The sequence below is a fragment of the Primulina huaijiensis genome, chromosome 1 (assembly GCF_012295235.1).
Source record: "Primulina huaijiensis isolate GDHJ02 chromosome 1, ASM1229523v2, whole genome shotgun sequence".
Taxonomy (NCBI): domain Eukaryota; kingdom Viridiplantae; phylum Streptophyta; class Magnoliopsida; order Lamiales; family Gesneriaceae; genus Primulina; species Primulina huaijiensis.
Window position 1 is genome coordinate 25,643,401 of NC_133306.1, and position 23,952 is coordinate 25,667,352.

Here is a 23,952-nt window from a genome sequence, read left to right on the forward strand (position 1 = left end):
AAATTTCGATATTTTTTTTAACATTCTGAAAATCTGGACTCATGCATGACTCATCCATCTTCAAGTAGTATCAAATTTACACATTATTATATCTAATTCATAGTTTTTACTAAAAATTAAATATGTTTTTATGCTATAATTTAGATTAAGCATGTTACATTTATGATGCTTAGTACTTGAGATAGCTTCGCCATGTCAACTATCGATTAAAATCTGGCAAGGTGTGAGTCGATTCTCTCGCGCTTGCAAGATTGATTCTTGTGTGGGGCATATTTTACACTGAAAATATTACACTGAAAATATGTTCCAGAGTTTATCGTATACTCGTACGTATGTCAAGATTTATTAGGGTCTAGGTCAAGTTGACTCGTAATCATAAATCTTTTGAAAACAAGTAAGGTAAATTTTTTTTACTGGAAAAGAGAATGTTACCATTGGTTGGTCTAGAGTGTCAGATGATTTCTTTGCCATTAAAAGTTTGGCATTGAAGACATAAAAAGAACCGAAACCATGAACAAGGAACAACATTAAACTCTTACATTCCATTAGAGTCACATGCATACATACATACATACATATTTTTACACAAATCGATCGGAGTATGTTATAACAAATTACAGACATTTTCAAGAACCACAATACACAAGCAGCATCCCAATTCATCAACAATCAAAGTCACCGAGTGAGGTGATGGATCAAAGCTTCTGAATCATACAGATTAATCTCAAGACCATATTACTTTATTTTCTTGATTCATCCAAAAAAAAAAAAATTCAAAGGCCAAAATATATAAATATTTTATGCTTTTGATATTCGTTTGTTGCATCGATCACCTGGACGAAATGGGGTTCAGATTTCTAGCGAAGCCACTGAAAGCGCCGTAGCTTTTGGAGCTCAGCCCAAGGCAGCCAAGTAGACCCTGTCTGTACGGCAGAAACGTCCTCTTCTTCATCTCCTCCGCCTGAGCTCTGTTTGCTGTGTAGTGCAATTCGTGGGCCGAAGGGGGGACCCGCCGCTTCCACACGCCGTTGGTGATGGTGCGTTTCCCGGAAACTGGGATTTTTCTTCCTTTCTTCATCTCGCTTTTGCCCTTTTTCTCATCGCGCGAGGAGGAGGGAGATAGCGCCGGGGAAGAAGGCGGCATCTTCCGATCCTTCGCCACAGAGAATGATATCGCGGACCAGAATCTCTCCTTGTTATTCTCTCTTCCCTCGCTTTTGCTCCTATGTAGAAAATCCTTCAAAAACATCCACTTCTTCGAGTTTCGTCCGGATGATGACGAACGCGACGAGGATGCAGAGCATGACGGCGTGGTTTCTGTCGAAGGTTCTTCCCTTTCATTTTCATTCCGATCTTGACGTGGGGGCTTGGTGTTCGAACCAGGCCACACGCATGGTGTCGTCCGTAGAGGCGACATGGATCTGGCTTTGCGGTGACGTGAGTGCTTCGCGCCGCGCATCCTCAGATCCCTGCCTCGTACACTCGTGGCCGCTTCACCATACTCACTGTCCAGATCTGCTAATGGGACAACCATTTCCTGCGACATCAGCAAGTGAGACGACAATGTAATGGGTCGGATCTGACCATTGCAGAACAACTCATCCGCCGAAGTCATCGACCCGTTCCCCCCAAACCCATTAGGGGAAAGCCTCGAAGAAAACTCAAACTCGAATGAATCAGGATCAGACGACATGAAAACCGGCTCATAACCAGACGAAGAAGCTTTAGTCATATCACTGGACATAAGGAAATGCATCGGGCTAGCCGGGGCACTGAAGAAGTAGCCGAAGGAGCCATTTCCTGGACTAGAGGGTGCACTGACAAAAGGGGTGGAACAAGCGCTGTCAATATCTTCACTGAATCGCGGCGGCTCCGCGGCTGAGGGAATGCCGGTACAAGTCTGCATTATTGGAGAGATTTGGGGTGTGTGTGTGTGTGAGCAGGAGAAGGAAGTGAGCGAAGGTCGCACAATTATTGTACGCAGATGCAGAGCTCTCTGAACGAGGAGGTCGTCTGCCTTCTACTGCTCTTGTTTAAGCTTATAACTGTATTCCTTTGCCACGTGAAGTATGCTATTTTTTAGGAACAGTGTCAGTCTTGCCATGAATTTCATTATATATTATATTATAAATCCCAGTTTTACCCTTTCCTTTCGAAATATTATATTATATAATAAGTTTTCTCACTTAATAGTTATTTTCTTTTTTATATGATATGAGATTCAGTATTTATTGATTAAATCTCGATTATAAAAACATTTAAATCTTTAAAATAAATTTACCTACACCCTCTATAAATATTCGGATTATTTAACTAAATGATCTTTATTTGGCCATGAATTTAAAATCCAACCTTCTCAATCTTTATTTTTTGTTTAGTTTTTTATTTTTTAATGTTTGAAGGTCATTTTACAAAAAATAAAATAAAATAAAAATATTCGACCAAGTCATTTTTAAAAACTAGCTCAAAATATTCCGTACGATATGGGTTGGATTTTCAATAACCATGAGCCCAGAACGATGATACAATTGCAAAGCCCGTTAAGGGCAAGCCCATTGAATGAGATATTTGGAATTAAGAATTATTATCATAAAAACGACCAAACGAGAGAGAAAATTCGAAGGGGTTTAGACTTCACAGAGAGCGCAGAAGAAACATCGGGTTCCCATAAAAGCGGAAGCGAGTGCAGTGCACTCGAATTCCTCTTCCCGCTCACAAACACCTGGCTGAAAATCGTGAAGACAATGAAGTATGTTCTTGTAACCGGCGGCGTGGTGAGCGGCCTGGGGAAAGGTGTCACCGCCAGTAGCATCGGCGTTGTGTTGAAGGCATGTGGCCTTCGTGTCACCTCTATTAAAATTGGTCCGTTGACGTACCTTTATCTGTTGTAAATTAGAAGTTTTGATTGATAGTTTCTACTCTTTCTCTAATTAATTTCGGATAGGAAAAAAGCGATTCGCGATTATGAAATGTTTTTTTTTTGTTCGGAGTGGAGTACAATACAAAATTTGATCGTCTAACTTAGTATTTTTTGGTTTCGCGTTGTGGCAGACCCTTATTTAAATACAGATGCTGGTACAATGTCTCCATTTGAGCATGGAGAGGTCTTTGTTCTTGATGACGGTGGAGAGGTGACAATCCTTGAAAACCCCTTCTGTTCTCGATATGTTTCGGTTCAAAAGCTTTTGCATGTGCTATTCTAGTTTTTTTGAACGATCTTGATGCCAGATGGTTGTTGGCAATATCCGCGATCATTTAAACTATCATGGTGCAACTGTGCTTTACAAATATATAAAATTGACTATCTTTATGAATTTATCATTATTAAAGTGCTTAAAAAAAGAAGCATGTGAATCAAAGTGTGTAAGCTGAATACCAAGTTTGGGAAAGAGCGAGTATACATATAGTAGTTTAGAATACTGTCAGATGTTTGAATCATGCGGTACAACTATTTTGTTTCTATATCCTGCATGTGTTTATGTAAAGGCATTCCAGGATCCTGTTGTTTAAAATAGCTTGCTAATGTTACATTAAACGGATAATATCCGCTGCAATCAATCATGGGAATTATGTGCTAATCTTATTCACTTTAAACTTTTTTTTTTATCACTTTATCCCAATAGTGGGCGATTGACGAATCCATTTTTCTGACTTTATGGATTTTTTTTTAATTTTTGCTTATGCAGACATTTTATGACTTTTTCCACTTTTTTAGCCTCAAAGCTATTATCTCAGTCTTGTTTACAATTGTTTAATAGGTAGATCTGGATTTAGGTAATTATGAACGGTTTTTAGATGTGACACTGACAAGGGACAACAATATCACAACAGGAAAGATATTTCAGGTACTTGTGACCGTAATCGACTTTATGGTGGCGTTGATTTTTGTTTCTTCCCTAAGGTAGATGTGTTGTTTTTCCATTGGCAGTCTGTCCTTGAAAAGGAAAGGAGAGGTGATTATCTTGGAAAGACTGTACAGGTTATGGTTAATTCCTGGATATTATTTAATTTAAGTAAAATAGCAGAGTAGAGGTGACTGTATTTTTTGTTTGAAATCAGGTAGTCCCACACATCACTGATGCTATTAAGAATTGGATCGAATCAGTATCTCTTATTCCTGTGGATGGAATAGATGGCCCTGCAGATGTTTGCGTTATAGAATTGGGAGGAACCGTAGGTAAAGTTTTCTGATGAAAGACACTCCCGCGAGGCTTGCTTGACACTTCTCTGTGAGCCTCATTCATTAGGAAATATGTTTTTGCCCAGGTGATATTGAGTCAATGCCATTTATTGAAGCTCTGCGACAGCTATTCTTCTCAGTTGGTAAGGGTTCATTATTTGCTGCTAAAAAAGTGAGATACACAGTTCCTATAATATATGGAATATCCTCAGATTCTCACTCTCCTTTTCTTTTGTAGAAATATATTGTCCTTTCTTGCAATGTATTGTCTGTCAAATAGTTGGAGATGTCTTAAAAGCTAACCTTTGTCATAGTGAACTGTGTTGTCTCTCAGTGGTTGTCATTTTGGATTAATTAAAGAGTTTCATTTGACATCGACACATTTCTTCTCCCATTGTTATTGTATCCCTAATGTTGCTCTTTTACTTTTTTGCTTTAGGACGAGATAATTTCTGTCTGGTTCATGTGAGTCTTATACCTGTTCTTGGAGTTGTTGGTGAGCAAGTAATACTCTATTCCCTTGTGTAAATTTGCCACAGCTTTACTCTACACTTTAGTTTATATTTTGCAATTCAAAGTCCTTATTCATCCGCATATCTGCAGAAAACAAAGCCCACTCAGCACAGTGTGCGAGAACTGAGAGCATTGGGCTTAACCCCCCATTTTTTGGCTTGTCGTTCCGCGCAGGTAGGTATTTTATAGGCAGCAACGTCTAGTTGCAATTTTTGCTGCTTTGAACTCCACAGATATGTTGGACTTGTTTAATTCATGTGATTATTTTCAGTTGTAAATTGTAATGTTAGTTTTGTTTGATAATGCTGTGCTGTAACGTTTAGGCTATTTTCTTCCCTATCCTGGTAGAATTGTGTAAACATAATTTAATTTGCATGAATCTTTGTCATTGTTTCCTGGTGATGACCTCTCCTGTGTATTAGTCTATGCTCTTCAAATTTTTCCCGAAACACTTTAAAATAATATTCTGAAACTTTATGGCTTTTTGAGTTGCCTACATTTAGATATTAGTCAGCTACCATGGTTGTGTGTAAAAAAGTTATTATATGGGATCTCTACTGTTGCAGCCATTGTTGGAAAGCACGAAGCATAAGCTGTCCCAGTTTTGTCACGTCTCTGTAAGAAGTTATTTTGCAATGCCTATTTTGGACTGTAGGAATGTCTTTCTGCTATTTATATTTTTCTTACGGTTTGATTTCATTTTTAGGTTGGCAATATTCTCAATATACATGATGTGCCGAACATCTGGCACATACCTCTTCTGCTTCGGGTAGGTAATCATTATCTCAAGGCTTGGGTATTATTCTAGTCTTGGCTGTTTGAGGTGTTCATTCTTAAACTTCTGATTCTTACTTTTTTACCAGAACCAAAGTGCACATGATGCCATCCTTAAACATCTGAACTTACTAAGGTCAGTCTTGTTTGAATGTTTTTTTTTATCTTCTTTTCTTACTTGCTCTGTACTTTTGTTATATCATGGTATTTAATTTCTACGAGCACATGTTTTTTTGGGGTTCCTTTTATCATATAATCTCTCATATATATGAATATGATTTGTGAATATTGAAAATTATTTGAGTAACCACTTTGTTCTCCTGACTATACATACATGTAATTTTTCAGTGTAGCCAAGTTTCCCAATTTACAAGAATGGACCAAACGAGCTGAGATTTTTGACAACCTAACAAACTCTGTTAGTAACAAACCCCTGATTGCAGCTTTTGACTGCTTTCTTTATGTTGGCTGATGAATGCCTGATTCTGCAGGTACGAATTGCAATGGTGGGGAAGTATGTTGGAATGGCAGATTCATATTTATCTGTTGTTAAGGTTAGATAATATAATATATTTTTATAGTTTCTATTTTCAGCCAATAAGTTTAATATGACTACACACCAGTGGATATCATGTTACATTTGCGGGTATTTTTTGGTTACTTATGTTTTATGCAATGGTGAAAGATATGTATTGGTTTTCCGCGTTCATGTGTTTAGTTTTGTTTGAGATCCAGTGGTTTTTGTTATACACTATTTTATATTCCGGAATCGAATAATCGGCTGGTTTCTAAGATAAGAACTAAATCTTTTTGTTTAATTTTCAGGCCCTTCTCCATTCCTGCATTGCATGTTCGTTGAGACCAGCTATTGATTGGATTGCTGCTTCAGATCTCGAGGATGACAGCGTAGAATCGGTAAAGATGTCAAACAACTGACAGGATTCTCAATTTTGTAGCTTAAAATCTGTGTTTTCATCTCTTTTTTTCCATTACAGTCCCCGGAAGCTTATGCAGCCGCTTGGAGAACTCTTAGGGTATGATCATATTTGGATTTTTAACTAATATGTTTGTTTTGTTTCTGTTTTAGAGTACTGACTCACAAGCTGTGAAGTGAATTTTGTTGTGCACGTCTCTTGTTTGGAAACTTTTTTTATGCCTTGCAGGAATGCATTATCATTTCTAGATTTCAAAATTGTATCTGTTACTATAGAAATGTGAGTACCTTATGGATTATAGTGTATACCCGATACCGTTTTGATCACCATGCATACTGTTTTGATCAACAAGCGTATACCGTTTTGATCACCATGAATCTTGATCACCGTATTACAACATTATGCTTATCCTATAATTTTTATTTTTTTGGGTGATAATATGTTGTGTGAAAAGTCAGACAGGCGGCCGCTCACAACGATGACATTTTCTGGACCATAAATATTTAGTCCGGTTTCTAATGCAATTTAGAAATCAACTTCATCTATATGGAAATTCGGTCCTATGACAAATCTTCCTTGTATCATCTGCTATGCCATCTATTTAGTTTTCACTTTACTATGATGATTGTTTTATAATGCACATGATGGTTCTTGGTTTTTAAACTACTCGCAAATTATTTCAATCCCAAGCCAACCAATTTTTTAGAATGCTGCGTGTGTCTTGGTTCCTGGTGGGTTTGGAGATCGTGGGGTGAAAGGGATGATCTTGGCTGCCAAATATGCGAGAGAGAATAGAGTTCCATATCTTGGGATTTGTTTAGGCCTACAGATTTCTGTGATTGAGATTGCGAGAAATGTAAGTTTATTCCTCAAACCATATATAGGTTTTTACATGTTAACAATGGAAGCCTATAGGCCCTTATATGTCTTCGCAGGTTTTGGGATTAGAAAGCGCAGATAGTGAAGAGTTTGATGATAAGACATCCCACCCTGTGGTGATTTTCATGCCAGAGGTAAAATTGTAAAGAGATTCTTTTAGAAATGTTCACTCGTTTGATTTATGACATTTTTCATCTATACTCCTCTTCAGGGTTCAAAAACACACATGGGGAGCACAATGAGACTTGGTAGCCGTAGAACGTTATTCCAAACAACAGATTGCATAACATCAAAGCTGTAAGAGCTATCACTCTGCTAAATTGTGTAGTCTTTTAGCTGTTATGTATGACTAGAAGAGTTTGAGCTCAGAGTGATTAAATATTAGTTCAGTACTTCAGTTAATGGTGGTAACAAATACGTAAATGATGTGTATCTCACAAAGTATTATGGTTTTTGTAAGAACTGTGAGTTGCTGTATGCACAAAGTACACTGACACCGAGCTTTTGGAGTTTTATTAGCAGTACAATAATTATAAATGTAGATAAACCTGGTCCATCGGTTTGATGAAGCTTTATGTGGTGGTTGGTGGTGCCTTTTATTTTTCTAAATCTTGAGGATCACACAAGTTGATCTTTCTATTCTCCTGATTCAGATATCAGTACACGGAAAGCTCATCTATCGGAGCGTTCAAGAGAATGCACATAGCAATTAGAAACATTTTGATTGCTGTATAACCATTCTTTTTGAAACCTTCTAATGGTATTTACTTTCCTTCAGCTACCATAATTCAGAGTATGTGGATGAGCGGCATCGGCACAGATATGAGGTCAATTGATGAGAAAATTTGAAGAACTAAACTATTTGACTGACATATTTTACTTAAATATTTTTTGTATTGAGTGGTACAGGTGAATCCAGAGATGGTCAGTATTCTGGAAAAATCTGGCTTGAAATTCGTGGGGAGAGACGAAACTGGAAAACGAATGGAGGTAAGTTTCTACTTTCTTGCAAGATGACTATCGTTCTATTATTTTTTCTTGTAATTTAGGGATTAGTTAGTTCCATTGATTGAGCACTGGCGAGTCAAACTCTCTCTAAATTCTAGTTGATCATTTCCTAAGTATCTTTGCTGTTTTTCTTTAGTTTGCACCCCTCGTATTAAAGTTTCCTTGAATTTATAACTTTCATTTTGCTTTCCATCAATTTTTTTCTTCAGATTATGGAGTTTTCTGACCATCCATTTTACGTGGGGGTTCAGTTCCATCCAGAATTTAAGTCAAGACCAGGGAGACCCTCAGCTGTATTCTTAGGTATATCAATGGTCAAAACTCGGAATCTTGTAAAGTGTTTTATAGACCTGATGTAAAGTAATGTCTGGTTGTTGGTTATGCTGTGCTAGAAATTCTGACAGTCCTAGACTCCTAGTTTAATGTCTTCAGATTAACATAGTCCAACTCTCACCCACACAGGTGTTCATGTTCAAAAATTTGTTTCTGGTGGTTTAAGCAAGCACCGATAGATGATGCTTCCTATATCGAGTATATGTTACCATACATTTTAAATAAAATTATTATCTCAGTCTAGTTCTTGAATGGACCAAGATATTTATTAATGTGCCAAGGTACATGATCAAACACTTAATATATTCTATTTGCAATTGACATTTTATAGGTTTTGTCTTGGCGGCAGTTGGGCAGCTGCAACCTTATCTCGAAAATCCTCAGAATGGAAGCTTGTAGAATGACCCGTATGAGGTACGCAATTTTCATTAGAGGAATTAATTTTTAGGGGAGCTATTTTCCTAATCTCACGGTCCCACTTGCCAGGTCTTTCTTTGTATGGATACTTTTTTTTTTGTTGAAATCTTTGGAACTCATGGGATTTAACTCAGGAGATTTTGATTGAGCCTGTTTCGAATAGTTTAATATTTTATTATGATTTCATCTTTTTATGGTACTAAGTCATCCACGCATGTGTCCATTTTGCATTATATATTGTATTATTTATGCTAACTAGAAGCAATCCTTTTTCGTCCAAATTATGATCCTTAACGTACTGACTCTTACAGAGATTTAGTTGAGTCTAATATTATTGTGAGCTGATTGAGCTCGGGCTTGAACATTTAGCCTGACAAAAATATGAGCGGAATCTGGGTTTTGATTGGCTCCATCAATCATAAATCTTTATGGAAAATATGAGCAGAATCTGGATTGGCTCCATCAATCATAATATATTTAGCCTGACAAAAATATGAGCTCCATCAATCATAAATCTTTATGGAAAATGTTATTGAAGAAGAATTTGATTTTGATTTTGCTGGTAAGTTTGTTCAAATATATTCAGAAATTACTTTATTTTTAATGATTTTGAATATCTAATTTGACTAATAAAAGTTGTTTAAACATGCCAGTTTTTTCACCAAATTAAAACATGCTCAAATGAGAATTTTCTTAGTTCGAGTTTGATAAGCGACAATTAGATTACTATTCGACAAATACCAGACTTGAAACTTGTATCCAGCTCTATTTTTCTCCAGAAACTTTGTGACCGATGGGAGAATAAAGACGATTGGATTTTGTGTGATTTGTAATTTTTACATGGGCATCGAACATATTCTTATTTGGGCAGTCTGAAATCAGCTCCGAGTTGAGAATCATTTTGTGAATCAAGTATGTATGGGTAACTTAATTGTGAGTCTCATTGAGCTGAGCTTGAGCTAAAAGGGTTAATCTACAGAATGACATAACTATGTTTGGGTGCAGGAAATCAGGCCAGCTCAATGAGTCGGGGTTGAACTCAGTGGGATTTTTTGTAGAATGTGTGTTTTCAAGAGGAAGCGACGTAAATGATGTTGGCTATCTTATACTGTTTTCATAGTCGTATTGCTGAGTGAATTTAGTTTGATAATTATGCTAGATTTTGATTAACATTTCTTGTATTACTAATAATACCAATTAGTTCTGGAGATATATTTCCAGGTTTTGTTACTTTTGAGAGGGATTGAAGTCGGAGTAAAAAATGGTGAGAACATGGATTATAGACACGGCAAGTGATCCAAGTTTTGGTATTTGTTTTGCTTAATGATTATAACAGTTTTCCTTGAGTTTAGTTTTGAAGGTATTGTTTTATGTTTATTTTTTCGAAATATGTAATGATAAACAGAGGTATAAAAAACCTAATGATAAACAGAGGTATATAATTCAACAAGAAACTACTACTTGGCTTGTCCACAGTACTTACTATCCATGCATAATTCAAAGACAAAAAAAGAAGAAAAAGAAGAAAAAGAAGAAGCTACCTTATCTTCAGTAGCCAAGGCTGATTTGAGAGCACTTGTTCTTGATCCAACCAACCCCATTTCTTATAGAAGCCTTCACTCTACCTGCAATACTATACCCTTTATACTTGGCTATCCGCTTCCGCCGCATGGTGTCCGGGTCTCGAAATCTCTTCGGTGCTGCGACATCCGACTGATCATAATTTGGACCAATCTCCGCCGGAAAGTGTGGTGGCGAATCCGCGGATGGCCGAGACCAACTCCTCGCGTAAATCTTGTAACCACCATTATTATTATTGTTATTGTTGATTCCACCAACTATTTGTATCTCTTTCTCAGCGTCAACACCTGGAAAACTTGGTCTGCTTCTGTCATCCATTGTATTGGGAGGGGAAAGTCGATGCTAACGATTTTCGGGGTGAACTCAGAACTGTTTTTGTTCTGTATTCTGGACTAACAAAGGAGTTGACATGTATCTAAATTTTTTGTGTAATTTTATACAAAGAAAGTATATATGCATGTGGGTCATGAAAAAAATATATTGACAAGAGATTTGAACTCTTAATTTAACGATTTTAATATGATAAATTACATGCAAAAGAAAAGGTCCATGCTTTATTTTAGTCTGGAAAAAGTTGGGAATTGAAAGAATCAAAATGTATACTTGGTCAGCATGTTTGATTTTCAACAAAAATGTGTTGCAAATGGGACATAAGTTTAACTTTCCTAAGTGCCAAATCGTACCGTATCTCAGCATGAGAGTATTATAACAAGTATGATAACATCCAATGAATGGACAATTGTGGAGCTTCAGTACTTGGATTCGTTCCAAGTAAGAATACATCCCTTATTTACCATAACAAGAATGTCAAACCTACATTTTATAAATATAAAATTTTCTAATTTTTAATTGTTTTTTATATTTTTTTTTCTCCATGAAAAAAGGAATAGGTGGCCTAAAAAATAAGGAAAAAAAGGCCTATTCCTGGATTCTAAAAATTAGACCGAGGTACTAATTTGTCTCTATTATGACTCAAATATTATATATAGGATAGATTACTTGTTATATTTTAAAATTTTCCATCCCATTGTCTATCACTATGTGATGAAAAATCAAATCTTAATTACTTGATTTTAGCATAGGACTATCCAACTTTTTAGTAAATCAAATCTTTAGATTTTAGAAAAGTTTAGAGACCTTTCATTAATAAAATCTTCACATTTCCATACTTTTTATGCATAAATCTTCATTGTAAAAATGTCTACTTCAGTTTTCAGTAGCATAGCATATAATTCATTCTGATTTTGTTAGAAGATAGTATAACCTGGAAAGGGGAGAAAGTCTAGTACTTACCTTAAAATGCCCTCAGGATCAAATGGAGCCAAGCACCATGCAGGTGAATTTGGTGGCAGAGGACCATAATCTGGAGAGTTGACACTGCATTCTTGTTGAAAAGTAGATGCATACAAACATTATTATTAAATATTAAGATGTGTAAGACTTGGAGGAATTGTAAAGGAAAATCAAATGGAAAAGAAGCATGTCATAACATTTGTTCTTCTATAAACATCAAATTGATAAAGAGCACTCTAATGTTTCTAAAACTTTATCTTATCTCATCTCTGAAATCTACATTGTTCAATAGTCTAGACATTATCAATAATCATATCATCAATTCACTCACCAGTGATATCAACAAACATGAACATGTACTCATATTTGAAAAGAGTATCTCTCCATAAAAACTACGGTTGATTCGACCACATTATTCTTAACCATCCATATCTCTAGAATTGAAGCCAATAAATATCAAGTGCAAAAGAAAAGGTGTTGAAACGTTTGTATAAATGAACCATACATATCACATTTTCCACTAGTTTCTCCTCTGAATCAGTTTATCTGTTGGAACATAAGTCCATCAGCAACCTAAAACCAAGCGGCCGGTCTATTTAAAGGAGCCTCTAAAGCTTGTCAACCACATGTTCCTATGCGACGTCATTGTTTGCAGAAAATTTGAACCTTACTGTACTCTTATTGATTTTAGTTTCTCCAAATCAACCCCACATGAGACCGGGCTTGTAGCTCAGTGTTGTAAAAAAAAAAAAATCAACCCCACATAAGTTAGATGGCCCACCTAAGCACAACATTAAGTTTAAGATTAGGTAGTGTTTTAAAAAAAATCAAAATGAAGGACTTGCACATTGATAAATACACCTCAACTCCATCAAAGAAGAAAAAGAGAATGCATCCATTGCTAATTTCACAATCCAATTCTTCCTAAATTATACTATTTTTTAATTATTCTTTTATTTGTTAAAATCATCATATTTTGAAAATAGTAATAAATATGTAATTTTAATTTTATTTAAAACATTATTGTTAATTTATATACATAACACAAAAACATTTTACTACAGAAATATTAATAATTTTAATCAACTTTCAAATTCCTCCTACACACACAAACTTCAAGTACACATATACGACAAATATTTGAAATATACAAATAAAAAATAATTCTTTTACATAATTTTATAAAAAGATCATAATTAAACAATATTTGAAATATAGTAATTTTTTTTATAAAGAAGGACTTCATTACTCTAATATTGTAGAAAATAATTTATTTTAAAATATTACAAAATTTATTTTAGTAAAAATTGATAAAGAAATTATATTTATAAATACCGTTTCAGATTGGGTGTGTTTGTTTTTGTTTCCACACTGCTAAACAAAAGAAGAGGGAGAGTGTTAGATTCCAGTTCTTTGATCTCAAATTGAATTGCGGGAGGCGGTTGATATTATTTTGTCAGTCGATGGCGAGAGTGTTTGCGGCGCAAAATCTGCCGGCCGACGTGAACCAAGTGATGGATCAGCTTGAGCGCCACTGTTTGGCTCCCGATGGATCTCTCATTTCTAAATCCGCATACTACGACCTTCAACTCGTAATTCCGTTTGCTAAAGTTCATTAATTTCTGTTCTCTGTTGTTTCTCGAGTTTAATTTGGAAAATTTTCGCTTGTTTTGTCAATGCAGGCTAGAGAAGAAATGTACAAAGAGAGGCAACGTTACTTAGAATCCCTGGTACGAGAGTAGAAACTTATAGTTTTAGATAAATTGCTACTACATGTTTACCGTTTGGTGGATCTTCCGGTGGTTTGGTGGTGTTTAATTTAGATCAAATTTTGTGAAATGTAGTTTGTCTGAGTTTTTTTTGGCTGCCTTATTTACTTTATTGCTTGTGCACCTGCATAGGCAATATACCTAGAAGCTATAGCTATGGTGGAGGAGTATCACCAGGCGAATTCGATGGCGAATTTGGGCAGTATTCGTGATGTTCAGGGTCTTTACCTGCAGCTTGGTTTGAGAAACTCACCTCAGGTTGTCCTGTTTTTCCACTTGGTTACTCAGTAATTGATCTTTTATGCTGGTTTGCATTGGTCATTTGTTATTTACATGAACAATTGGTCATGCAGAGGGTCATAGGTTTTGTTAAGTTATATGCTTTAGTGGTTTATCGGATTGTCGATACTCTATTGAAGTTAAATATATGTCAAACTATCCAAAATAAGATGTTATTGATGAGTTATAAAACGTTAGGAATCAATGCTGTAATTTCATACAGTTGAGCCAGTTTGACCTTGTATTGCAGTGATTGGACATTGTTTTAATATGGAATGAGTTGTTTCAGAGATTGAGATATTGTGGCTCTTTTCTTGGATTTATTATACTCTTTTTCCATTTGACGTTGAATTACTTAGTTGCAAGTTACAAAACGGATGAATTTTAGAATATCAATATTTCAGGTTTATGAGACTCTTGAACATAGGATGGTTGTTGCAGAAGCTGCTCAAAAGTTGCGGCTTTCACTTATCTCCAAAGATGGTGAGATTCATGAGGATGAAGCTGAAAAATGGAGTACGGTGTCAAGAAGTTCATTGGATAGTACAAGCACTAGTGTGACAATAAGCTCAAGTACAAATTCAACTAACTTGACAAATCTCTCTAACATTGGGGTGGGGGCTGCAAATAATTCTTTATCTGGGGGTACGACTGATGCATTAGAATCTGAAGTTGGTGGTGTTCCAAATAGATTCCTAGGAATAACACCGGCCTATTTATGGCAAACACAACTTCAACAGATACCGATATCGATGGTATGACACCTCTTATAAATATAATTTGGACTTCTGATGCCTTTGGACTACTTTTGTTGCTGGTCAAAAGTGCTTCAGTGGTTTTGATCACTTTTATTATGCTAGAAAAATGTAGAATGGTCTAATTTTCTGAAAATGTAGGGCATTGAAGAATACCAAGTGTTGCTTGCCCGTGAGATCGGAAGTCGGCTTGATGCTAAATGCAATAAATTAGCAGATGCTGTTGTTATAGATGATATTGGTTAGCCACAATTTCAGATCCATATAAATATTGAATTTCATGTCATATATGATACTTATTGCTTGGTCAGTGTGATGTTATTTGTTCATGAATTGGGCTGCCAAAACTGCATATGAATTGTAATTATGAACAATCAATATATTCTATCTTTGTCGACCGCTGTGTGCTATAATGATGTTGTTACTTGCTTATTCTGCTTAGATGGATTTGCTTTACTGCAATATGATCTCTGTGATGCTACCAATTTGGGATTGATTGCAATCATGATTCACGAGTTAAACCTCTATCAAGGATATTGACTTTTCATATGTATAAGATTATAGCATTGATTCAACTTCAATTTCTTCTTTATTTTTCAGATTTGGCTGGTCATCAGAATTTGACTTCCCGGCTTCCTGAAAGGTATCTCTTTTTCTTAAGCCTCGCCGTCCATCCTAAACTATATTTACACCTTACGATCAGGCACGATCATTTATTCTGTTCAGTTTCTGGTGATATTCTTTATGCTTGCAGTTTTAACGATCACATCCTTGTTTGTTTGAAGATTGAAGTTTAACATATTTGGTTTTTCAACTCGTGCTGGATGAAAATTTTCTTTTTTACAGTTTTGGGTAAATAATGTTACTCATGATTGTGCTCATATGTCTTAATAAAATTTGCTTTGTCTATTGCTTTTGTATTCTGTATTATTTGAAAACCTGTGTTAGAGCTTGGAATTAGAAATTGAGGCCTGACTCTTTCTATTATATAGATAAAGATCTCTAGCTATCATATTTTTAAATATTTGTGATAGTTGTGATTCCCCAATTTATCGGTAGATGTAATCTTTTATAGCTTGATTTTTCCATGAAAACAGTTCTTCCTTGGTACATATGTGGTTCTAATTCATTTGTTACATATTAGGGTGAAATTGATCCTAGAAGAGATTGAAAGAGAAGAGTCAGCGTGGAGGGAGGATCTATATTCTTCTGACAGAAAGTTCGCTGAGTATTACTATGTGAGCAATAATTTATTCTCTCTCTTCATGAATAATCATCCTGAATATTTTTCCAGTGATAGCTCATTGAACTGTGGTCTTGTGCGCCTGCAATTGTTTTTATTCTTGTATTATATGTCTATCCCCAGGTTTTGGAGCAGATTCTAGGAGTTCTTCTCAAACTTGTCAGAGATGTTAAACTGCAACATCAACACAAATATGTAAGTTTGCTACGGCCGGCTGGGTTATGAATTTAATTTGCCCTAGCCATGTAAACATCATGTTAATGTATGTGTGCAATTAATTTACTTTCTTTTAGTTACTCGAAGATGTGTTTTGATACAGTCTCTAGTTTTTGGCGAAGATTCTTCTATCAATTTTATTTATGTTTTTCATAGGATGATCTACAAAAGTCTTGGCTGTGCAAAAGATGTGAGACCATGAGCGCTAAACTAAGGTTTGTATTCCCTGCATCTGACCTGGTTCTTTACCTTCAGAAACGACCGTTCTATAATGGTCTTTGGCTGTCTATTTAAACGTTCTTATTTGCTTTGGAAGAGTTCTTGAACACATTCTACTCCTTGAAACATATACTCCAGAAACCATTCCGGCACTCCATAAAATCAGGTAAACAAATGAAACCTTCTCAAATCAAATTCATTTAGTACTGGTATATTTATCACTAATTGAACTCTTATATAGGAAATATTTGGTTGAATCAACGGAGGATGCGTCGCTTGCATATAACAAAGCTGTAAGCTTCTTTGCTGTTGTAGTGTTCTTGTGGTTCTTTGTGTGTTCTTTTTTTATGGTTTCGTTACTGTTGCGGTGGTTATGACCGTGGATCTTGAAATGCTCAATGTCATTTTAGCTCAACAAACTAGTCAGAACATATTATTTTATATATATATATATATATGGGTACAAGGAGTTCACATCATTAATTTATGTATTGTGGTAAGCCTGCTAATAAGTTACTGTGAATTCGTTGGACCTTATTTCTTAGAAAGAAAGTTTGAATATGGAGTGTGAATTTGTTGAGAAAATAGTGTATAAATTAAACTTGTAATACTCCTGTGTTATTTATATTTGTCAGGTTACGCGCCTTCGTGAGTATCAAGGTGTTGATCCTCACTTTGACACCATTGCTAGGCAATACCACGAGATCGTGAAGGTAAATTCTTCATAATCTTTTGAAGCTATTTTTGACATATTTTATCTCTTTCTAAATCAAAATTATCCTTGCAGAAGCTTGAAAATATGCAGTGGACTATTCACCAGGTTGAAATAGACCTCAAGCGTGACCATCCAATCTCCTAAATTTTCCCTTTTAATTCCGTGGAAGTCAAAGTGGATCTCAAGCGGGATCATCTTGCCTCCTATATGTTCTTTCATTATTGTTATTTTTAACATGTATTTAAGTATCTCTGAGTTTTGCACTTTTGTTTTTTTTTTTAAAAAAAAATAAAAATTATTTGGGGTGGGGGTTTCACATGGATCTCAAAATCTAGACCTTGTCTCATAATGAGCCGTTGGGTGCTACTAGGTCACGGCTCCGGGACAGTAAATTGAAGGTTTCCAAAATGGACGAAATGCCTGTTTCGGATCGGTCAGGGAGGCCACCAATATAAAGAGTGAAAATGCTGCAACATCTTTTGAAAGGGAATCGACAATTGTTTATCAACACGAACTGAGAACGGCTGTCATTGAATGGTTTTTGAATTTTGCATTCCAATATATATATATCTTTTTCATAAGTAACTTTTTTCCAAATTTTCAAATACTCATAATTTCTTTTTATAAAAAAATCCGCGATGTCATCGACACCATTCCAAGAGATACTAGAATGGCAGATCCACGCCTATTCTTGTAGCTGACAATCCTAACTTGCCAAGTGCATGATTGATTTAGTAAGATTTAATACATGGCATTAAATATAATAAAATCAATCGAGCATGTAATTTTGTAAAACTTAGGTGAATTTTTATAATTTTTAGATATGCCTGAAATATATGAAAATCAATCGAGCATGTAATTTTATAAGACTTAGGTGAATTTTGAGATTTTTTTGTTATGCTTGAAATTTCAAGAATCTTTCAATGGTTTTCTTGAAATTTTTGGGCATTGAGTGAAATTCGAACGTATGATGAAGAGTTCTTTACACAAAATTTGATCCAGTTATTAATCATGGAAGATCTACTGTATGCATATATCATTTGTTGAAGTTTAAAATTGCACCACACTACAACCAAGCGTACGAGCAAAGACAATTGTCGCAACAAAAGAATTTCTTAACGTTTTCATCTTTCAAATATACCTTTCACATACACCATTCCCTTTTCACTCAGCTGCAACGCTTTCCTCATTTGCTCTACCTGTTGATCATCACCTTGCACGATAATCTCCGATAAAGTTCCATCGTCGGCCACCATCATTTTCACCTTGACCTGCTCCTTTCTTGATGCTTTTGTCCAATAATACACCCCCCTGTTGTATTCATATTAATCAGTTTTTCGAATTAAGGGATTTCATATTTGAATCAAATCATGATCGAGGTGTAGTTCACTTACGCGAGGGGACTCAGTACAGTCAGCCAAAACCAATTGTTTCCGATGTCGGGAAAAGTTATTGTAAGAACGAGGGCTACACTTGCTAGACTTATACAGGTGCAGAAAGTTAGCAGAGCAGCTTGACCCCGGCTAGGAGCCATCATTCCTTCGAATCTAAAACCGACCAATAGTTTATATATAAACCAACTCAAGTAACACCAAAATCTGAGATGGATAAAGTCCTTGCATGACAGCAGATGAAGTAGTCTCCCAACATGTCATCAGTAAACATATAAACAAGAAAATTTTCAGATATATGTGGTGTGAGAGGCTTACACTATTATATCGCCTCGATCAGCCACTGAAAAACTATTTCGCGTAAAGAATGAAAAAATTTCTCCAGCCACCTGCTTAGGCGCCTTCTTCACCTCCCCTTCTATGAATGTCTTCTGCACAACCTGTGATAAAATCAAAGTCAAATATACCATTCACCAAGCAAACGCTCATTAAACTCGAAATCATTCAGAAATTAAGAAAATTGCAATGTATCTTTAGCCTCAGTGCATAGGGAACCTTTAGACTGATCAGCCACCGTGCTAAAACATATTGCTTCTATACTAAAACAAGTGGCAAATAAGCAGATACATAGGACATTAGGGGCAATAATTGGCACTATCTAACAGGTGTATACGTCCATGCAGAAACGGAACATGGAAATATGGTACCTTAGATTTCACAGAACGTTTGATGAGAGACCAAAGACCGGGAACTGAGATGATGAAGAGACCAAGAGAAGTGTAGTAACTGGCCAACGAGTAACCAGAATTATCCGCTAGCAAAAATAGAGGCCGAGGGTCATGAAGTTGCTCCACGAGAGGCGAAGTAGAGGAAAGAACATCATCAAGAGAGTAAGACATTCCAACCACAAGGTTCCTTTGTCTTGTTGACATGCAACCCTCTCCAAACCATGATGGATGAATGCGGTGCTGGTCCTGGGTTGAAAACGTGCAACGATGAGATATTGGAGAGATTAGTAGCTTCATCGCCATATCTGATCATTCAAAAGTAAAAACTGACCTAATCAGTTTGCTGAAATTTCTTGATTCCATCTAAGGACACACCATTCTTGTTTCCGTTATCATTATTTTCGGTAGGTGGTTGAAAATTAACCTCTGCTTAATCTCAAAGTATTCAATAATCCATTGCTCTTACAAGTTAAAGAGATTCACATCTGTCAAAAAACAGGCCCAAGATTGAATATTTATAACAACTCAAGAAACGCTTTAACAAAAATCAATTTTCTAAATCTACTCCATTGAACTACACAGATTATATACACCCGGTATTTATCGTAATTCCATTACTGGCAACAACGCTGAAACACTTAATCACCATGTAAGCCTACAGCAACCTAATCCAAAATCGAAATTTCACACTCAAACAAAAACATAAAAAATGAAAAATCAAGCGAAGCAAGCAAACATAGCTGGGACTTAACCGCATGGATTTAGCGTGTCTACAAGCAGAGATACTTCCACTTGTCTCAAAATTTCCCCTTGTGTAGAACTTATAACAAGAAATAGAGATAGATACATAAATGTCTAAATAGCATTTTACCAATTTCTCGGTCGGAATACAGAAAATATAATGAGCACAAGTTTGAAAAAAAGAAGAAGATAGAAGACATTAAGCTACGGAGGAAAAGCTACGAACAGCAACAGTTTTGGTACCTTTGAAGGGTGGAATGGAGCTTCTTGGCGAGAACAGGCTCACACAGATAGGGGTTAATATATGTGTGTCAGTGTGTGTGTGTGTGTGTGTGTGTGTGCGCATTGTTTGGAGCGAGAGATGGATGAGGTAACCAATTCACGGTCCAGATTTGATGTTTTCTCCGAAAAGGCAGAGGCATGATATTTTTAAGTATACGTAATTAATTTTACATGTCTGAACTGATAAATACAGAAAATAAATTAGACATTATTATTCGGTAAAAAAAAAATTTTCGTCCGTACTTAGCAAATTTCTCGTCATGTATTTTTATGAAATTACTCAAACAAACAGAAAGTATGATAAAGAATTAATATTTGAACCATCAAAAAACAGAATTCATATTTTAGTCATGTGAAATCCATAAGCATAGACGAACCAAATCGAAAATCTTACAACCAACAACAGAATTTCAAAAAGAAGAACGTTGTTTCAAACAAAATCCCATTTTGAAGATATTAAAATAGTGTGAAGCATCCCTTTTCATCAACAAGACGACTAATCCTCTCCGAAGCAGCTGCGAGTGTGTCCTCACTTTTGCAGAAAGCAAATCTGATATACTTGGTAGATGGATTTGCATGGAAAAATCCACGCCCAGGCACTGCCACGACCCCGGATCGTTTAATCAACTCCTCTATAAATTCAACCTGCAACGTCAATCTCGTTAAAACTAAATTCATCATCTCTGTTCTTCTCCATGAAACCCGAGCCCAAAGTTCAGAAAGACTCACATCAGAGAACAGGCAAGTTTCAGGGAGTCGAGCAAATACGAAAAAAGAACCTTGTGGCTTAAACTCTATCTTTAAACCAACCCTTGCAAGCAAGTTGATCATACAATCTCTTTTTGATTCATAATCCTGACCACATTGGACAGCATCACGTTCTTAAACATAACTCACGAGGTTGCCATGTTGGATTATAATCACATCAAACATCTGTAAAAGTATCCCTAGTGACTCGTGTCATATTTTGGGTGATGTTGGCACAAGGGGGAATGGGTAATGATGGTATTCGAAAGTCAATGATGACTAAATTGGACTGACAGTTCAAGGATCGAATTTCATTGTTTTGAAACGTAAAATGGAGCTGCGGAATCCACAGAGCAAATTTAAAGACTCGGAAACTTTGGTAAGGGATTGGACTTTCAAAGCACACAAGATCATTTGGGAATAGTAGAATGCTTTAGAAATCTAGATTATCAGAATGAGACAAACCTTCAATCTACATGAAGAATTTGATGGTTGTAATCTTACCCTTCTCAATGAATCAAAGTAAGAAGGAAGACTATTCAAAGCAGTCAAAGCAGCTTCTTGAAAAGGAGCCGGAGCAGAATCTGTTATTTTGATATGAATATTTCTGACTGCAGAAGCAATAGAAGATGGAGCAATCGCCCACCCAACTCTCCATCCTATATTGCAACCACTACTTGCTGTAAATCATTCTCGCATCTTTTGGGCACATGAAAGAAAAGGTATTCGACAAAGGAAGGGCGGGGGTTGTGAATTTTAAGCGGAAAATTGTACCAGTTACGCTAAAAGTTTTTGACAAGGAAGACGTAATGATCGTCCGTCTCTGCATTTCTGGAAGTGAAGCAATCGACAAGTGTTTTTCATTGTCGAAAGTAATATGCTCGTACACCTGCAGAAATAATAATTCAAAAGCAAAAAAGAAAAGTTACGGGGCAAAAGAAATACTCTTTTTTTGTTTGTTTAACCTTACAATGAAGATATATAAGTTGATCACCACTATGTAAATAGCAGGCTTTGCCTGACGGAGAATGGAGAACCAAGCAGAAACAATACATGCTGCGAGTCTAACAAGAAAGAATGTTTTCAGTCTCCAATTTTCAGCCTATCATGGTAATCTACAGGTACAATATGAGTGTTCTGCGATTTTCTGTAAATTTAGAGGCTTGACATAAATGAAGAAATGGATATTTACAGGAAAATAATATCGAACACAATAATAATTCCTAATCTTTTAAATAATGAAAATTAATATTGAAATTCATGATCCCATCACGAGAGAGAATTATTGAGCCTAAAAAATATATATTAAATGTCGTTATGCGATAGGAGTCGGCAAAGTTCGATCATACTTCATCTGTTACCACAAACACATCCCATCTCTGGCAAGCTCCAGCAATAATGTCAAGCTCCTCCTTTGTGAAAACTTTTCCTGTTGGGTTATGGGGGCTGTCTCACATTGAATTAGTCTACTTCCAAAAGCTTATAAGTCATTATCAAGCACCACATCTGAAAAGTGGCACAGCATTTTCAAAAAAAGAACTCGAGAACTATCGATCTACATTAAGTTCAACTCCATAAAAAAATGAAAAAATCAAGTATCTTTTTTTTATTTAATTTAAGATAATGCACTTAAGAATCGATAACCAAATGCTACACAAGCAGAAAACCAACCAAAAAGAATTGATACACGAGAGAAATATGAACGCTAGCTCATATTTTTTAAAGGATAATTCAAAAGGCCAATTGGTTTTTACTATTTCACAGTAGAACTTTTGATGTAACAAGAAAACACTCCTATCAGAGCAAACACAAACTGATGCAGCGCCCTCAAAGGATGTCCGAGTCGATAGAATAGGTGAAATTTCGTCAATTGTCAAAACTTCGATTTTCAACGTCTTTTCGGACGAGCTTGTCACATATGGTTTTCTCAGTGAGGTTTCTACAAACCAAATGTAAAATTAATAGCATGTTAAGTCCCGCATTTTTTTAAATCAATTATAAAACCCCTATCAAATGGGGTAAATGTGGCTAATTTGTATTACATATGAATGAAATGTATTTGATTTTTTAAAAAAAGGACTAATGCAGCAATTGTAACAACGATATAGCAAGAGACCACGCAGATTAGGCTGAAAACCTTCGACTGCTAAAACGAATGGGTCACGAACTCTTGCAAAACCTTTCAAGAATAACAACTTTACCACAAGGCACAAACCATACCTGTTCAAAACCAAAGCTTTAGTGTTATAAGTAAAAGTCTTCTCAAGTTTATCAGGACTCAATGTCCAATAAGGGGGATCGAGAGCCACATATACCTACCATATTTTCACGATAACAAATATATCATTTCATACCATTCGGAAACTAAATCGAACGAAAGAAAAATACTGCAACGACTGAATCAGCTAACCGGAACTCCTCCAGCAAGCTTTATACAAGTGTCGTATGTTTCATAGGACGGATCGAACAATATAACCTCATCTCCTTTATCAATAACTGAAACCAAAACAAACCCAAGACACGAAAATGGGAACTGAGCCAAAACTAAGAAAGAAACAACATAGATTATACTTGCAAACATTGTTGCCGCAAATGCCTCGGACTGCCCGCAACAAATGACCATATCAGTGTCGGGGTCAACATCAATTCCATGCATTTCTTTCATGTTACGAGCAACGTAATCACAAATTCCTTGCACGTGCCTTCATAAATTAACTAAATCTTTTGAGATTCCACTAATCAGAAAATGACGGGAACATGTTCGTTTGTTTGGATGGATGGACCTGTACTGGTTGAAGTCGGAATTGATAGCGGAGACGGCGGCGTTTTTTATGTACAGCGGCGCGGGAAAATCGGGGAATCCTTCAGCGAGATTAATGGCATTGCATCTTTNAATAAACGTTAAGATAATAATTTTTTATTATTAGCGTAATTTATTTATGAAATGTTCAAAA

At 35.9% G+C, this 23,952-nt stretch overlaps 5 protein-coding genes across 9 annotated transcripts; 2 read left to right on the forward strand and 3 right to left on the reverse strand.

Moving 5' to 3' along the window:
• Window positions 1-569: 569 nt before the first annotated feature.
• LOC140968722 (uncharacterized) lies at window positions 570-2,085 on the reverse strand. The gene has a single exon (XM_073429838.1). The coding sequence runs from the start codon at window positions 1,904-1,906 to the stop codon at window positions 830-832; it is 1,077 nt and encodes a 358-aa protein (XP_073285939.1). The 5' UTR covers window positions 1,907-2,085; the 3' UTR covers window positions 570-829.
• A 519-nt stretch (window positions 2,086-2,604) lies between these two features.
• LOC140989153 (uncharacterized) lies at window positions 2,605-10,312 on the forward strand. Of its 2 annotated transcripts, XM_073458273.1 has the most exons (23): window positions 2,605-2,862; window positions 3,052-3,131; window positions 3,759-3,845; window positions 3,929-3,979; window positions 4,060-4,177; window positions 4,267-4,323; window positions 4,620-4,684; window positions 4,784-4,867; window positions 5,260-5,310; window positions 5,400-5,462; window positions 5,557-5,603; window positions 5,816-5,885; window positions 5,959-6,021; window positions 6,293-6,382; window positions 6,463-6,501; window positions 7,109-7,258; window positions 7,338-7,415; window positions 7,493-7,578; window positions 8,060-8,108; window positions 8,191-8,271; window positions 8,499-8,592; window positions 8,954-9,036; window positions 10,045-10,312. In XM_073458273.1, the coding sequence occupies exons 1-22, from the start codon at window positions 2,745-2,747 to the stop codon at window positions 9,019-9,021; spliced, it is 1,689 nt and encodes a 562-aa protein (XP_073314374.1). In that variant the 5' UTR covers window positions 2,605-2,744; the 3' UTR covers window positions 9,022-9,036; window positions 10,045-10,312. The 2 variants fall into 2 exon arrangements, 1 of the variants encoding a protein (XP_073314374.1); XR_012177450.1 differs by lacking the exons at window positions 8,499-8,592; window positions 8,954-9,036; window positions 10,045-10,312 and having other exon boundaries at window positions 7,935-8,108; window positions 8,191-8,277.
• A 2,955-nt stretch (window positions 10,313-13,267) lies between these two features.
• On the forward strand, window positions 13,268-18,213 carry LOC140989165 (AUGMIN subunit 4). Of its 2 annotated transcripts, XR_012177451.1 has the most exons (14): window positions 13,268-13,505; window positions 13,596-13,643; window positions 13,815-13,940; window positions 14,366-14,716; window positions 14,858-14,957; window positions 15,317-15,359; window positions 15,861-15,954; window positions 16,083-16,154; window positions 16,332-16,390; window positions 16,492-16,560; window positions 16,636-16,687; window positions 17,030-17,107; window positions 17,182-17,318; window positions 18,087-18,213. XR_012177451.1 is itself a non-coding variant. In XM_073458287.1 (13 exons), exons 1-13 carry the CDS (start codon window positions 13,377-13,379, stop codon window positions 17,251-17,253), a joined length of 1,293 nt encoding a protein of 430 aa, XP_073314388.1. In that variant the 5' UTR covers window positions 13,268-13,376; the 3' UTR covers window positions 17,254-17,384. The 2 variants fall into 2 exon arrangements, 1 of the variants encoding a protein (XP_073314388.1); XM_073458287.1 differs by lacking the exon at window positions 18,087-18,213 and having other exon boundaries at window positions 17,182-17,384.
• Window positions 18,214-18,233: 20 nt separating this feature from the next.
• LOC140989174 (protein COFACTOR ASSEMBLY OF COMPLEX C SUBUNIT B CCB1, chloroplastic-like) lies at window positions 18,234-20,461 on the reverse strand. Of its 3 annotated transcripts, none has more exons than XM_073458303.1 (5): window positions 20,213-20,461; window positions 19,208-19,533; window positions 18,819-18,940; window positions 18,504-18,656; window positions 18,234-18,420 (listed from the first exon to the last, which is right to left on the reverse strand). In XM_073458303.1, the coding sequence occupies exons 1-5, from the start codon at window positions 20,313-20,315 to the stop codon at window positions 18,234-18,236; spliced, it is 891 nt and encodes a 296-aa protein (XP_073314404.1). In that variant the 5' UTR covers window positions 20,316-20,461. The 3 variants fall into 3 exon arrangements, with proteins under 3 accessions (XP_073314404.1, XP_073314421.1, XP_073314414.1); XM_073458320.1 differs by having other exon boundaries at window positions 20,196-20,301; XM_073458313.1 differs by lacking the exon at window positions 20,213-20,461 and adding an exon at window positions 19,981-20,157.
• Window positions 20,462-20,549: 88 nt separating this feature from the next.
• LOC140972899 (uncharacterized) lies at window positions 20,550-23,903 on the reverse strand (the record flags this gene model as incomplete). The annotated part of the gene is made up of 9 exons (XM_073435371.1): window positions 20,550-20,896; window positions 20,981-21,106; window positions 21,464-21,657; window positions 21,773-21,887; window positions 22,348-22,444; window positions 23,219-23,313; window positions 23,409-23,494; window positions 23,570-23,700; window positions 23,782-23,903. Coding segments are annotated over 9 exons (1,155 nt in total), but the record flags the coding sequence as incomplete, so codon positions are not given.
• Between the last annotated feature and the right edge of the window lie 49 nt (window positions 23,904-23,952).